At 31.3% G+C, this 15489-nt stretch overlaps 1 protein-coding gene across 2 annotated transcripts in view; it reads left to right on the forward strand.

Annotated features, from left to right (window-relative positions):
• The window catches only part of PVRL3 (poliovirus receptor-related 3), a 136339-nt gene that overhangs the window by 69398 nt on the left and 51452 nt on the right, over positions 1–15489 (forward strand). The window contains exon 6 of one of the 2 annotated variants that reach the window (XM_010852723.1): positions 13205–13343. In XM_010852723.1, the coding sequence (XP_010851025.1) occupies positions 13205–13343 (139 nt within the window). Of the gene's footprint in view, positions 1–1853; positions 5210–13204; positions 13344–15489 lie in introns of those variants that run through there. The other variant, XM_010852722.1, reaches the window with a different exon arrangement.

Here is a 15489-nt window from a genome sequence, read left to right on the forward strand (position 1 = left end):
GGTGTACTATTCTGAGAAGAATACCATTTCATTAAGAGCTATCACAAACTTAGAATTTTAAATCATTAATTAGGTAATTTGTGTTTTTGTTTAAACATGCTGATGCCCGTTTATTATAATACTTTTTCTTTGGTAATCATTATAAAGACGACATTGAATACGTAAAACTTTTCCATTAGTCCTTCTTAGAAAATACATGAGTTATCTTATAAACGATTAATTTTTACTATCCTGGTTCTGTGAGGTTGGATTGGATTATATGAGGTTTTACTACTTTTATAGTGCAAATGATCCTACTGTTCCACAATTTTAAGATTGAATTTATTCAGCTAGTGATTATGTTCTCACAAATTGAAACTCTTTGTTGATTCACTTACATATACTATGATAAATAATATTCACTTCAAGGTACTTGACTGGATTGCCTGTTACATTGGTTTACACTCATAGGAAATTACTTATAATGTACTTGTTACATTTTATACTGTACTTGCTAAATTTTTACCACATTCTGTACATATGGCATTCCGTGATGAAACCTGTTTCAGTAAGTATTTTTCTTTAGCTTGTAATTTTAGAATAACTTACCCCATGTAGATTTAGTATTTTTCTAACAATCACTTTTTAAAAGCTCTGTCAGTACCACTCATTTAAAAAATAATTATAGGAGATTATCATTTGGATCATTTTTTTATCAGTGAAGAAATTCAAGAATTTAAAACTCATCCTTTCTTCAAACTCTAGAATTTTGTGTAACATGATCTGCAAATACCACTTAATTGATAATTAACCAATCTTTATTTTTTACTATTTATGTTTAGTTGCTTTTTAATATTAATGGCTATTTACTCTATAATCTAATGGCAATACACAGGGTCATTTGCATCTAATATTTAAGTATCATTAGAATGTTCTCTCTAAAATATTAGCTGCTCTTTTTAAGACTCCATCCTAAAGCAATGTGACATTGAATTCTGCAGATGTGGTTGAAATTTCTTAAATTTCCTTAATGTTCAGATATCTTACCCGTGGGATATAGACATGATGATGATATTTTTATAACACTTTATAACATGCTTTTTCTTTGTCTGTTAGTCTCATTTGATAAAAGCCCATGATTGGCTAACATAGTATAAATATGTACTTTTTATTTCTTTAATCACTAAATAATGGTATATACTGCATACATGCTTTCTAAAATTTAAAGCATTTTCTTTATTTAAGGAAAATATTTTTGAGAGAATTATTAAGCCAACAGCTTATACTATGGCCACTTAACAATCTATAGTTTTTCATTCTTTTAAAGATAAGTTCACCTCTTAATAAAGATTAACTTTATTAGGTAAAGGTGGATATTAAGAAAATACATGAAAATGAAAAAATGAATTTTTTTCATTCTTTTACTTTATTATTCTGTTACTTCTTTTTGCTACTGTACTGGCTAAGAAAATGTACATTTGAATGATTTGATTTAATTTTTTGATAATGATAATTCTTAAGCCAGCTGTATAGTATATATATAACATTTAAATAATAGTCTTCATTAAAAAAATATTTTTCTTAGAGTACAGTATTGTGCTTAACTTGGAATAGAAAATTTAGGATTTACACCATGCATAATTTTTCATTTCCTTTATGTGATTGGTAACTGACTTAGTGTCAGTTTTGTTATTAAAATACGTATATATATATAAGTATCACTACCCTCTGATCTTAAATTAAGAATGAAAAACTATTGTTACTATGAATATTTATTTTCATTAACTGTGCTGTCTTTTCAACTTGCTGCTGAATCAGCCTGCATTGACATTCTTTGCCTTCTGTGTCTTGTCTATCTTTACTTTTTCCATTAGATCCTCCTACTACTACCACCCTTCAGCCTACAATTCAGTGGCATCCCTCAACTGCTGACTTCAAGGATCTAGCAACAGAACCAAAAAAATTGCCCTTCCCATTGTCAACTTTGGCAACAATTAAGGATGACACGATCGGCACGATCATTGCTAGTGTAGTGGGTGGGGCTCTCTTCATAGTACTTGTAAGTGTTTTGGCTGGAATATTCTGCTATAGGAGAAGACGGACGTTTCGTGGAGACTACTTTGCCAAGAACTACATTCCACCATCAGATATGCAAAAAGAATCACAAATAGATGTTCTTCAACAAGATGAGCTTGATTCTTACCCAGACAGTGTAAAAAAAGAAAACAAAAATCCAGTGAACAATCTAATACGCAAAGACTATTTAGAAGAGCCTGAAAAAACGCAGTGGAACAATGTAGAAAATCTCAATAGGTTTGAAAGACCAATGGATTATTATGAAGATCTAAAAATGGGAATGAAGTTCGTCAGTGATGAACAGTATGACGAAAATGAAGATGACTTAGTTTCACATGTAGATGGTTCCGTAATTTCCAGGAGGGAGTGGTATGTTTAGCAACCACTAAATATGACTTAATGTACAATGTTTCATTCATACTAGTTGATCATTTTCAGATTGTTCATACTTTTTCTTGGGGGAAGAATAAGCTTTTTCAACTTGATTTTCAGGCTTACTTTTTATATTCTGATTTGACAAATGGAAATGTAAAATCTGGGTTCAATGTATCTGAGCTGCTTTACAATTTTTTTTCAATGCTATACTACTGTCTCAAGATTTAAATTTTAATGCAGAGTACTTTATTGGTCTGAGGCACACAGGTAAGAAGAAATGTCCATTAAATGTATGACTTTTTGGTACAAAAATTAAAAGAAACAAAAAAAAAAGGAAACTACCTTGGCATTGTATATTAAATGTTTACCTAAGACTATATAATCTCAAGTATAATGTTTATTGAACATATACCTCTCAAAATTTATCACCACTAAATGATACTACATCTAAATTGACTATAAAACTAATTCAAGAAATGTTTATATATATTTTTAGTATACAAAAAATTCAGCCTGATGAAACACCTTTTCTTTTCAAACATTGTTTTCTATGTTTCTATACAAATGGAATCTTACCTCTGCATTTTAATGAGCCTTGCCATAATGACTGTAGAGTGGCTTTTCAAAGGTATTTTGTTGCACTAAAAACTGTGGTAGTAAACTCAGTGAACATGATGTGTGGAAGAGCATAATTAGCTGATCAATATTTTTGTCCAAAATACATTTAAGAGTAATAAAAACATGCCTTTTAAACATGATAATTATTACAATTTTTTTTCATCTCTGGAAGACAATGCTTATATTGTCATGCGAACGTTGGTACATGAAGTGGTAGTTTTGTTTTAATGCTTTATGTGCTAAATATAATAATAATGAGAAGATGGTACATAGTTTAATAGAGTGTAGAGAGGACATTTCACTATATGGAAAACCATGTAAACAAGCAAACAAGCATTGGAGTACCATTTTTTAAAAAATAAGACAGATGTTTCAGACAAGAATCTGTGCAAAGAATGTGGTAGACCATCTTGTTTTAGTCATTTATTGATGTTGTTCAAACGGGTAAATATATATAGGAAAAAATAGAATAAACTTGGAAATTTGAGATTTAACAAGAAAAAAAATCTTAGTTATAGAACCAGTCACTAACACTTGCTGATGGATGTTGTCAAACCATCCCTTCTTTTCTCCTAAATGTTTGTATGTGTTTCAAGATTTTTGTTTTCCCAATTAAAACTGGAAACACCATGAGGTTTTTTGTTTTGATTTTTACATAATTAAGTTTATTCTTTCCAAAAATCATGCATCTTTTGCAAAAGAAATCTTTCCTGAATCTTCAAATGTGGATCTTCTTTGTGACGTACTTAAATTAATTCTGCAGTGGGAATCTATACAACTATAATAATGACAACTATTTTGTAGCCCATAGAATATGTTTTTCCTGTTGATGATTCATTTGAAAAAAGGCCTGTAGAATTGCCTTTAGGTGTTTTGCCATGGAATTAAAATAGAAGTTTGTAGGAGAACCCTAAATTGACTTATTTTGTTAATAAAGACAAAGTACTTTTTTTTTTTTTTGCCTTGTCAACCTACCCCTTCTCAATCTTCATCAGATCTAAAAAAAAATATTTTTATAAGGCAAAGTTCTAACATGTTCATAGAATTTTGCAAGTAGTGAAGGCTTTAATCTCAATGATTATAACTTAGTTTATTTTAACCAGCAGTATTTTGTGGAAGTTTGAAATCTGTTTTCTTTCTCTCCCTCAAAAGCTTAGTATAACAGTAAAGTATTGGTTAAGGATACAATTACGTAAAATTCGCTGATGTCTTGTTGAAAATATTTGTTCTAAATATAGCTTACCACTGAAAAATATTAAGACTCTTTGATCCAAATCATTGGAAGAAAAACTTTCTTGTAATACTCTATGATTGAAGTGACTTTTAATTTAAATTTTAGCAATGATATGGCCATAAAAAGATGAGTCTAAAGCTTTTTTTCTTTGGAAGATGTAAACTTGTGCCTTTTTTTAAAATCAAAATCTCATCTTTGGAACAGTGCTTTGAAGTGCTGTATGAATTTGAGAAGAGTAATCCCATTTAGAATATCATACAAATCTCTATTTGATCTGAAGGAAGTTAGCAGTGTTTCAGGAGCTGTATTTTAAAAGTATAAATATCTACTTAGTGATCGTGAATTTCCTTTTAAATTGTGGTCATTGTGTAGTTAGGGCTTTTTGTTTGTTTAGTTTTTGCTGGTTTGTTTTGTTTTTGGCAGTAGAGGGTGACATGGAAAACTGCAAGTGAGTATTTGATATATTCTCTATCCTTAATCCAAAGCATTTAGCAAACTAAAAGACTTCAGAATTTTAAGAATCTGCTACTAATGCTTAAGACTTTCTGAAGCATTGCACTGTTGTTTATTAGAACTTTATGTATGTTTACTGTACATAGAGACTTGTTTGTAAGCATAGTCATATTAATAAACATTTTGTTAAATTAATTTTGAATATCAGTAATGTACACAGCTGACTGATGAGTTGAACTCCTACTCTCTTCTTGGAAAAGATGGCAGAATAGTTTTACTATATTTTGGCCATGTTTATATTTATTACTTTTATGTTTGGGCCGGCCGGTTTTTCATTTTTGTATTCACTTTAGAGTTTTCTTTCACACTGGTTAAAATACTTGTACAGTGAAGATTAATTCAACTCTTTCCCTTTTTTTTCCATTTTTATTGAAATGTCTTGAAACTTTAATAGGATAGGGGTTAACTTTAAAAGTGATATTTGAGAAGTACTTTATAGTTGAAAGATTTAGTATTTTACCATGTGCCTGAAAGGTTTCCATTTGATAAGTCTAACATTAAAGAAATCGTTGAGCTTTTTCAGTAGTAGTATTGCTTCTGATAGCCATAAATAGGAAAGTTTTATAATGGTATCCCTGGCTGAATGTTTAGCACAAGAGGCTGTAGGAAGTATAATGTATACGTGCAAAAATTGAGAGAAATGTAGCAATATTAGATGTGAAAACATCTGATTTGAGTTTGATTTTGCTTTTGGTAAATACTGCTAAAAACAAAAGTATGAACAAGAATTTATTAATGTGTGGAAGTAATCAATGTAAAGTATAAGAAAGAAATGGTACCCATATTGATTTTTTAATTTTAACGGGAATTATTTACAGATTGAATTGTTTTTCTTATTTACTTGTTGATGTACCATCCATAAAAAGCTCCTTTCTCAAATTTTTGGTATGTTGGGATATATTTAATTTTGATTTGTACCAGGGATTTTTTTTTTTTTATCAAGTTACTTATCCAGTGGTAGCCCCAATAGCTGCGCAACAAATCTTTAAATAAAAGTTTTTTTAAAAAAATTCTTTAGAGGCATATTTCTGTAACAAGCCTATGGTTATGGATTACCTTCTTTGTCCCGAGAGAGAGCGAGTTTGTGTTTGTGTGTGTGTGTCTCTGTAACCTGCTGCTGCTGCTAAGTCACTTCAGTCGTGTCTGACTCTGTTCGACCCCAGAGACGGCAGCCCACCAGGTTCCTCCGTCCATGGGATTTTCCAGGCAAGAGTACTGGAGTGGGGTGCCATTGCCTTCTCCCTCTGTAACCTAGTTCCCTTTAATTAATGATGTTTTGTGGAATTAGAAATGAATTAATTTCTCTTTCCAAACAAAACCATACCAGGTTAAGGATACAGTTAAATAAAATTTGAGGAACCATTTGGGTATGTTAACCATTATAAAATTTACTTCTAATTAATCATAGAATTCTATCTCATATATACATATAATCAGTAACATTCCCCACAGTCATAAATTGTCTTATCTCTTTAGCCCTAGCAGTTAAAATGTTTTAAGTGTTTTGCTGTGACTTTGACATCAGTTTTTTATATATTAACTTTCAGTTTGGAATTAACAAATTCCATAAGATATTTTTTAAGTTGACATTTAGTGTTTTTACTTATAGCTTATGAGCTGCTTCAAGTAGGAATAACATTGATTCTTATTCTCCTTGTTCCTTATTTCTGACCTTTAAAATTATAATACAGGGACTCCCTGGCAAGCCAGTGATTTAGACTCTGTGCTTCTACTTCAGAGGGCTTGAGTTCAGTCCGTGGTCAGAGAACTAAGATCACACATGCCCTCACATGCTGCATGGTGTAGACAAAAAAAATAAAAATTAAAAACTAAAAACTTGAAAACCTAAAATACTTAAACCAAAATAAAATTATGATACACTTTTCCTCTAAACTTTAAACTATTTTAGAGCAAGCAGCACAGTTTTTTTTCCCCCCAAATAACATACAATTTGACTGAATTAATTTTGATTTCATTCTTATACCAATAAAAATTCATGCACAAAAGAATCATTGAATAGTGTACAAAATATACCAACTTTTCTGTTTTTAGATTGTTTCTATTAATGCATTTGTTTTCTTCTGTTATACTCCAATAAGCACTGTTTTTTAAAAAACGTGTTATCTTCTTTGAATTGAGTAGTGATAGATTTCCATCAAGAGCTTAAAACCAAGATTGCTTTCAAAAGCTTTTGCTATATACCTATGCTTGGAATCATTTCTTTTCTTGAACCTTGATAATAGTTTTATCATGTTCACTTCAATTTCTAAAGATAAAACGATTCAGTTTTCTGATGTTTTATTTCACTTGCCTTGGGTTGGCCACAAAGTTGATTTATATTTTTCCATAAGATGTTGCAGAAAAAATGAGAATGAACTTTTTGGCCAACCAAATAGCTTTTATTCTGGCTGGGCACTGTGGATGAAACCTAGTGAAAGTTGAGTAAAGTATAAGTTATTCTCAAAACTTGAGACTAATTCAAGACCTCATTCCCTTTCATGCATAATATTTCTATGTAGACATGATATCCTAATTTTCATAGTCTCAGTTATGAGAAATATCTCAAGAAAAACCTAGTCTTAAAGGGACAGTTTTATCTAAAAGTTAGAGGTAACAAAACCTAGAGGCTTTGACTTTTTAAAAAAATTATTTAAAAATATGCAAAAGTAAGACAGAATAATGAAAGGAATGTTCATGTACCTGCTTCAGTTATTGTCCATTCATGGTCAGTCTTGTTTCATTCAAACTCCGGTCTGCATAGTCCCTCCTGCCATTATTATTAGTTCATCTGTAAGTATGTCAGTCTGTAACTTGAAAGATAAGGAACATTTAGAAAAAGTAATCACAGATTCATTACTCTGCCGAAATGAATCATTCCTAATATCAAGTATCCAGCTACTGTTTAAATTTCTAATCATCTCTTTTTACAGTTTTAGCTAGTAACCAAATATGATCCACACATTGGTTGGTTGAAATGTCTTTTAATCTGTGTGTTCTTTATGTGCTGTTTCCCACTCCCACACTTCTCCCATGCAACATTGTGGGAAGAAACAGCTTCATTTGTCTTGCACTTTTCCAGTTTGGATTGTGCCAGTTGCCTGCTCCTTTTGCTTGCATCTCTTGACAGATCTAGAGCCTTGATAAGATTAATGCTTAATTTTGGGGAGCAAGGTTACTTCTTAAGTGGTGGTGTTTCTCCATCAGGCACATAATACCTGGTTTTCTTGCAATATTAGCAGCAATTGATGCTCAAAGCCTAAACTTAGTGACAGGGAACCTATATAACATCTAGATCTATTAATTCTGTTTTTTACCATACCATGTACTTTGATGTCTTAGTGACTATATTCATGCTGCTCCCTTGACCTGAAATTCCATTTCCTCCCTTTGCTGTACTGGGAAATCAGTCTGTATTCAAGGTCCAGTTCAAATTACAGCTCAGTGAAACTTTTCCCTTCATAAGTTAATAACTGCTCTTCATAATCCTTTTTTATCAACCTATATCTCCTCTACTGTAATACCACATTATTCTGGTTATTAACTATCTTCTCTAGGTTAGTGGTCTTCAATGGAACTTGACTGTACCTATCAGTTAAGAATTCGTATGTACTCCTCATATGTAGAGTTTATAAATTATATGTGTGCTACCATAGAAGTTTGCTATATGCATTATAAAATATTCAAAAGTGAAAATTTTTAAATTTGATAAAGTAACATTTTTAAAAGATTATTTTCACTAAAAGAGGAATCTTTGAGTAAATAATATAATCGTACTTCATTTTAAAAAGTTGGCTTTTTCCTCACTAAAACATTTTTGAGAAAAACCATACGATTGAATGTGCTTCATTTGTCTTTTCGTCTTGGTTTTACACTTTTTGATTCAGTGATTAAAAGTTGTAAGTCCATGTTGAGTATATTTTGACACTGGTTTTTATATATGAAAGCTCAGTTACCTCTCAGAAACAAGTAGATTCAATGAAAGATGTATATTTTTAGGGACCTTAACAGTTTTCATCCCAACTACTGTTTTTAGCGCTAGTCTTCATGTTCATGGTGTTTGGTTTTTCAGTGTCAATGCTAATCACCCTCATATTAGCTATTTCAGCCCATTATGGGTTTAGTGTGAGGTTTGTTAAAGAGGAGTGAATATAAATTTATATTTTATTTGGTTTCTAATTATTTTATCTGAGGGGGACTTGATTTGTCACATCTAATTAGGTTGCCATGGTTTTATTTCATAATGTAACATGCAGTTTAGGTATTAGGAGTAAGATATTTGCATTGCCATTTTGGAGGATTTTGTTTTATTATTTGTTCCTATGTTACTGGTGTTCATTCTGTCAATTCTTTGCAGGAATGACATTTACCAAGAATAAATGCTTACTAGTATTTAACATGGGTTAGCACTGATACCCTCACTTGGTTTATGAGTCAGATGTTCACTTGTCACATAGAGCACCCGTGTCATGCCTCCTTTACATTTTTTATTTTTCATTAAATCTAGATAAATTTTTAGTTCAGCTGAGCTCCCATATGTCATAATACATCTGTCACAAGATGCGGACTATGATGAGGAGGACAACCAAGTGAAGATGTAATTGTCTGCTTTAATTCGGGACTGTCCAACTCCACACTCCCCATAGGATATCTTGGGTGCCCTGTGTGGCAGGGTGCCACCTGATGCATGGACCTATTAGGGCTACCAGTGCCAATCCATATTAGTACAATGCTAATTTTTATTAAATGCTTTCTCCCTCTCTTTTATTTTTAGATAAGTGATCATTTCTTTCTATACTTTATTAAAAATAATAATTTTATGGATTCTCCAACACTGTTATGAGGATTTTGTTTGCTATTGCGAGGAGAGGGGCTGTAAATGTTACCTTTGCATTGCTAGCACTTAGAACAAGACATGACACACCTTAGGTTACTATTGGTAATTTGTTGGATGAAAATCTAAGGAGACCCTCCTGATCCAAATAGAGGACCTTCATTAAAAAGTAGTGACATAAATATATGGATGGATGTAGAGGCTTAGATGTCATATTGATAAGTGTTAAAAGGACTTTTTATGAAAAGTGAGAGTGGGGCATATTTATGGGGAAAATTGGTAATACGGTGACATGTAGTGTGGGAATATTTATGTATTTTAACCCAAATAAAAGTTAGGAAGATAAATTTGTATAGTATATTAAGCTGTGAATTAGTTGATGGATTATATTAGTTTTGGTAAAGGAAATGAAGAAAAAGGGATGAAACTTAATGTTTCAGTTAATTGTTAAGATTTGGTGTTTTAACATAAGTATAATAAGGGACTATAAATTTCTATACTCAATTTAAAATGGTTTTAGCAAATTGCCAGAAACACATATTTTAGTCTATAGAATAGTATTTAACTTTTCAAAACTATAAAAGTGCCTCAGTTTCAGGTGTGAGCACATATTTGAATAGCTTTTATGTAGTTTTATTCACTTATATCAGAGTGATAACATGGACTTTAGTTCAATTTAATATCTGTAATATTTATGTATATTTTTCAAAAAATAATGAAAGTTATTTGTAACTGATGTTTGATAGTTTTCTCCATAATCACCAAAATCTATGGTGTCTATATTTCTATGGATAGGGTATTTTGGTTGTACTGAGGAATGCTATTTTTCTGTTTTTGGAGGTGGTTTCCAATGTATATGGATTCATAAGCTGCCATGATAACAGGAATATGTTCTTTGGGGAGACATGCATCAGTCCTTTAATGCTAAATATTTGAATGTTTGTGTTTTTGTTTTCTGCTGCTTATAAACGTAAAATTAGATTTAGTAGAACATCTCCTTAAGTGATGGTAAGGTAATGTTGCTTCATGTCAATCACTCAGTAAACTAGCTTGATGTTTAAAAATGCCAAATTTTTATACATTTGCTTGCTTAATTTTTTTTTCTTCTGGTTTTGTTGGAATATAGAGACTATGTAGATTATGTGGGCAGGGATACAGGGAGGCAGTGTTGGGGCTAAATTCTCAAATTTTGTCAAAAATCTTTGACTTGAATGCAAGAAACTTTAGCTTTTCATTTACATTTCATACTGGTGTTCATCACCCGTTAATACCTTTAAAATCTTAATGCTCTTAAATGTATTATTTCTTTTCTTAATTAAATTTTGAAGAATTGAAAAATCAAAAAGCAAACATGAAATTATGGCATGTATGTACTTGACATAATTAGTTTACCTGTGTGGAGTATGATATCCAGTTGGTAAATGGATTCATACCTAAAATCTTAATTTGGACTAATTACATTCAAAAAGTAACCTGAGTGTTTGAAAAATAATTTCAGAAATATTACTATAAATATGGTATAACTTTGTCATTATCATCAAAATAAGAACACTCAAATTTAAATTCTCCATACATAGGGTCACTTGACTCCTTAGGAAAAGAAAAACTTCTCTTAAAGGGAAACTTTCGACTAGTGTGAAATAGGTAGCATACTTGACACACGGAGATTTTTAAAAAATTTTGCCTCTGACAAGGTGTATCATGTTGGTCAGATAACTTTTGCATTGTAACCTTAAAAGGTTTCAATTGGCCTATTGTTAAAACCTGAATACGAAACTAATTTATATGGTGGGAAAAAGTGATAGTATAGATGAGAAGATTAGCCCTATATCATCCCAAGTCTCTTCTACATTTATAAAAGCAGAGTATATTTGGCTTGGTTTTCAATTTTTTTTCTCATGTAGCACATATTCAAATGGAGTTAGTACTGGTTAGAGATACGTGCAACAATGAATGATGAACCAGGTATGTATTAGCAAATGAGGGTAACCTTTTGAATGATGAAGCAGGTTATATTGTTTACAATAATTGTGTATCTTTAGATTCTATTCAGTATTTGAGTTATTGTTGAAATTGGTTACTTGGCACTCACAGGTATGAGATTTTTAGTCTAGAATAAAACTAATAAAATGACACATTAACAAACCCAAGATGTTAGTTTGCTAGGAAATTGGTAAAGAAGTGAAACATTCTTTTTAGCAATCTAAAACACCGCATGACTCACATTTGAATAAAAACAGTTGAAAAATACTCTTAAATACAGTATATTTGGAAATTCTATGATGGTAAGTAGATGAAATATTTCAAAACTGATATTGCTTTGATTCTATTTAAATTTGTCATGTCTGGAGTCCAGTAGTAACTATTTAAGGATGTATGTGAGCATCAGTTTAATTGAAGACAAAAGAGCTCTTTATTTCCAAATAGGGGACCCAAAAGAAGAGATTATATTAGATATTACAAAAACCATTCTTTCCCCAAAAAGGCGTACGTAGGGTAGGGTAGAGGTTTGTGTCATGTCCTAACCTAGCTTTATTTCCTATTCATTGACTGAATGACCTTGGGCAGAACATTTAACTTTAGAACAAAAGTATCTTCATTTATAGAATGTTACCTTAAATATCTTATTGGTTAGATAAATTGAGTATATTGAAGGTTTTTTGTAACTGATGGGTCATTCCTCAAAATTTAGCTATTGGGTGTAATATGGCTGAAATTGTCAAAATAATACCTATACATAAGGATTGATGGTTTTGTAATATCCATAATACTTATATTTGAAAATAACTTTAGTAAGTTCTTTTACTTGGGAATTCATAAAATAGGGTGGCTTTAAAAAAAAATGTGTGAAATGCTAACTAAAATACGTTTTTAAAATCCTTTCTTATAAAATTTTTATGATACAGGCTGGAAATGAGAAATTGATATTCAGAAATTATATAGTGTGTAGCCAGGAGATAGGGAAGAATTTACATAATTTTGTAGTAGAGACACTATCTTAAAGTGTACTATGTATTAAATGTGTGTTAATTAAGGGAAGTTATCTGCAACACGTACTGTTTTAGTCACATTTCTGTTTTAAAAACTTAAATTTTGCAATGTCAGCTTTTGGCTGTTTATTACTAGAGAGCTAGGGTATTTTCTGTTTTTTAGTGTTATTTTTCTTTTTCTTGAAGATTTTTGGTTTCTTCAATAGGATTTCTTTTAATATAATAAAAGCTGAATATGGTGTTGGCTAACTCCATTAAAGCATACTGAATAGTTTTTGTTTATCATCTTTTAGAATAAGAAATTAGTTTTCATCTTTTCTTCTTAAGACAAGCTTTCCCCATAGACTGTAGATTCAGTCATTCATACGTGACAAGGGATATTCTTTTCATAACTTTAAAAAAGTAAAGTTGGGAGTACTAAGGTTACATCTTGCAAAGAGTGTGTGAGCATTAAAAAGTAACATCAAGTTTGGGGTCTTCTTACCTTGTGGCTGGATAACATTCTTGCACATTGTAGAAATCAGAGGACAGGAATTCAAGAATTCTTTGTAAAATTGCTTGAAAAACCTAATTTTTGTTACTTTTCAGATGTTCCATTTAAGCAGACTTCTTCTATAGCCGTAGCTGGAGCTGTAATTGGAGCTGTCCTTGCCCTCTTCATCATTGCTATCTTTGTGACTGTGCTGTTGACTCCTCGAAAAAAGAGACCATCCTACCTTGACAAAGTGTAGGTAACTTTTTTGCTGGTGTTTAAGTCAGTCTTTATCATTACAGCTACTCATATGAAAAGTGTCTGAGGGATAGAAATAAAGATACTGTTAGGTATCTGTAAGATGGCTAGTTTTATCAGAAAGTCTCAAACTACATCTTGGTAAATAAACAGTTGCAAGTTGCATATTTGGCTATTAGAGACAAATACATTCTTTTTTTTTTTTTTTCCTACAGTATATTATACATCTTTCCAAATGGTAGCATAATGACCCTTTATGTTGTCCTGCCTTCTGAATAAAGATGCAAGTCTTCAATGAAGTAGTTGAAAGACAGATAAAAAGTCTTAGAAGTTTACTTATTTAGATTGTATATGCCTGTCTTATGTATAGATATAACTTAACTTGCAGCTGCCAAGTCATTAAATGTGTTGAGTTTTAAAGTTTTTATCTTAAAGAAATTTGATTTTGGTGAATTACAAAATGTGCATCTTTTTTTATTTAAAGAGAAAGGAATGTTTTGGACCTAATCATTAGATAGAGTTATAAAAAAGAAATTACATTTTGTTGAATAGTCAAAAGACTGATGTCCCAGTTCACTTAATTCCATCAGCAGCTTTTGTTACTTTACCTGTGAAATGTAAATAATACTTTTCCTGCTTACTTCACATGGCTTTAATAAGAGTAGAATAAGATGATGTTGTTTATGAACTGTGAAGTTCTATACAAATGGCATTATTTCTTGTGTGGTTATTAATGGTTTTATATGAAGATATAAGGCTAGCTCTCAAAGAATGTATTCTGTCTTCATAAATGCTTTGTGTATGTCTTTGCCTCTCTGGCACAGAGCACAAATCTTTTTGGGTTAAAAGCACCTGGGTGACCTGCTTACCTCACACAGCTGTGATAAGAGTAGAATAAGATGATGTTGTTTATGAACTGTGAAGTTCTGTACAAATGGCATTATTTCTTTAGTGTTTTTACATGAAGATATAAGGCTCTCAGAGTACTTCTTCTGTCTTCATAAATGCTTTCTATATGTCTTTGCCTCTCTAATCTGGCACAGTTAAAGCATGAATCTTTGGGGGTTAAAAGCACCTGGGTATTAGTCTCAGGTCTATTATGATCGAGTTAATAGTATGACCATGAATGAATCACCTCCATGAACCTTGGTTTTCTCACCTAAATGACATATGGCACCTTGGAGCTATATATTTGCTGTAATTTTTATTACATTAAGGGAAATAATTACTTTAAATAAAAGAAATAAAGTACTCTTTCAGTCTGTTACCTGCGAGACTGAATTTCTTTAATATTTCAAGAGTAATTAACTGGTTTGTGGTTAAATTCATATTAGTTGCTGAATTATCTCAAGCTTTTCTATAATTTCAAAAACATACTTTACTAGTAGGCTAGTAATACATGTAATGTATTTTATTAATTGTTTGAATTCTAATCATTTAAAATATTATTTCATGACCACATTGATAAGTTATTAGACTACTGAGAATTTGTAATTTGGCCTCTATAGCTTTCATGTTCTTTATCTTTTAATATAGGTAAAGTTTTTTTTATTTACTAATCTTAATTACTGAAAATTAGTTATCTGTGATCTTCAAAAGTAAGAGTCTATATAAAAAGCTGCTTTCTAAAATGCAGAAAGCTACAAGATATTTTTAATTCTATTTTTGTTGTAATATAACAATTAAAAAATATATGAAAATACTTTTGTTAGTTGATTAGGTCATTTTGGCAAAGGTAAATGCATTCCCCAAGGATATAATAGCCTGTGTTTGTTTCAGGTGGCAAGATTTATAATGGTTTGTAGATTGAAAATCTTAATTTACATGATCAATGTTCTAAGGGTGACCATGGCTTTTGAAAACTAATTTTAGAAGTATTTCCAAAATGTAGTATAAACTCATTTTTTCATTACCATTTTAAGATACGGTCTTTTGCTAAGCCGCTTCAATCATGCTCTCCTCTTTGTGACCCTATGGACTGTAGCCTGCCAGGCTCCTGTGTCCATGGAATTCTCCAGGCAAGGATACTGGAGTGGCTTGTCATGCCCTCCTGCATGGGATCTTCACAACCCAGGGATCCAACCCATGTCTCTTATGTCTCCTGTATTGGCAGGCGGTTTTTTACCAGTAGCATCACCTGGGA

This window comes from Bison bison, unplaced genomic scaffold (assembly GCF_000754665.1).
Source record: "Bison bison bison isolate TAMUID 2011002044 unplaced genomic scaffold, Bison_UMD1.0 scf7180017864314, whole genome shotgun sequence".
Taxonomy (NCBI): Eukaryota; Metazoa; Chordata; class Mammalia; order Artiodactyla; family Bovidae; genus Bison; species Bison bison.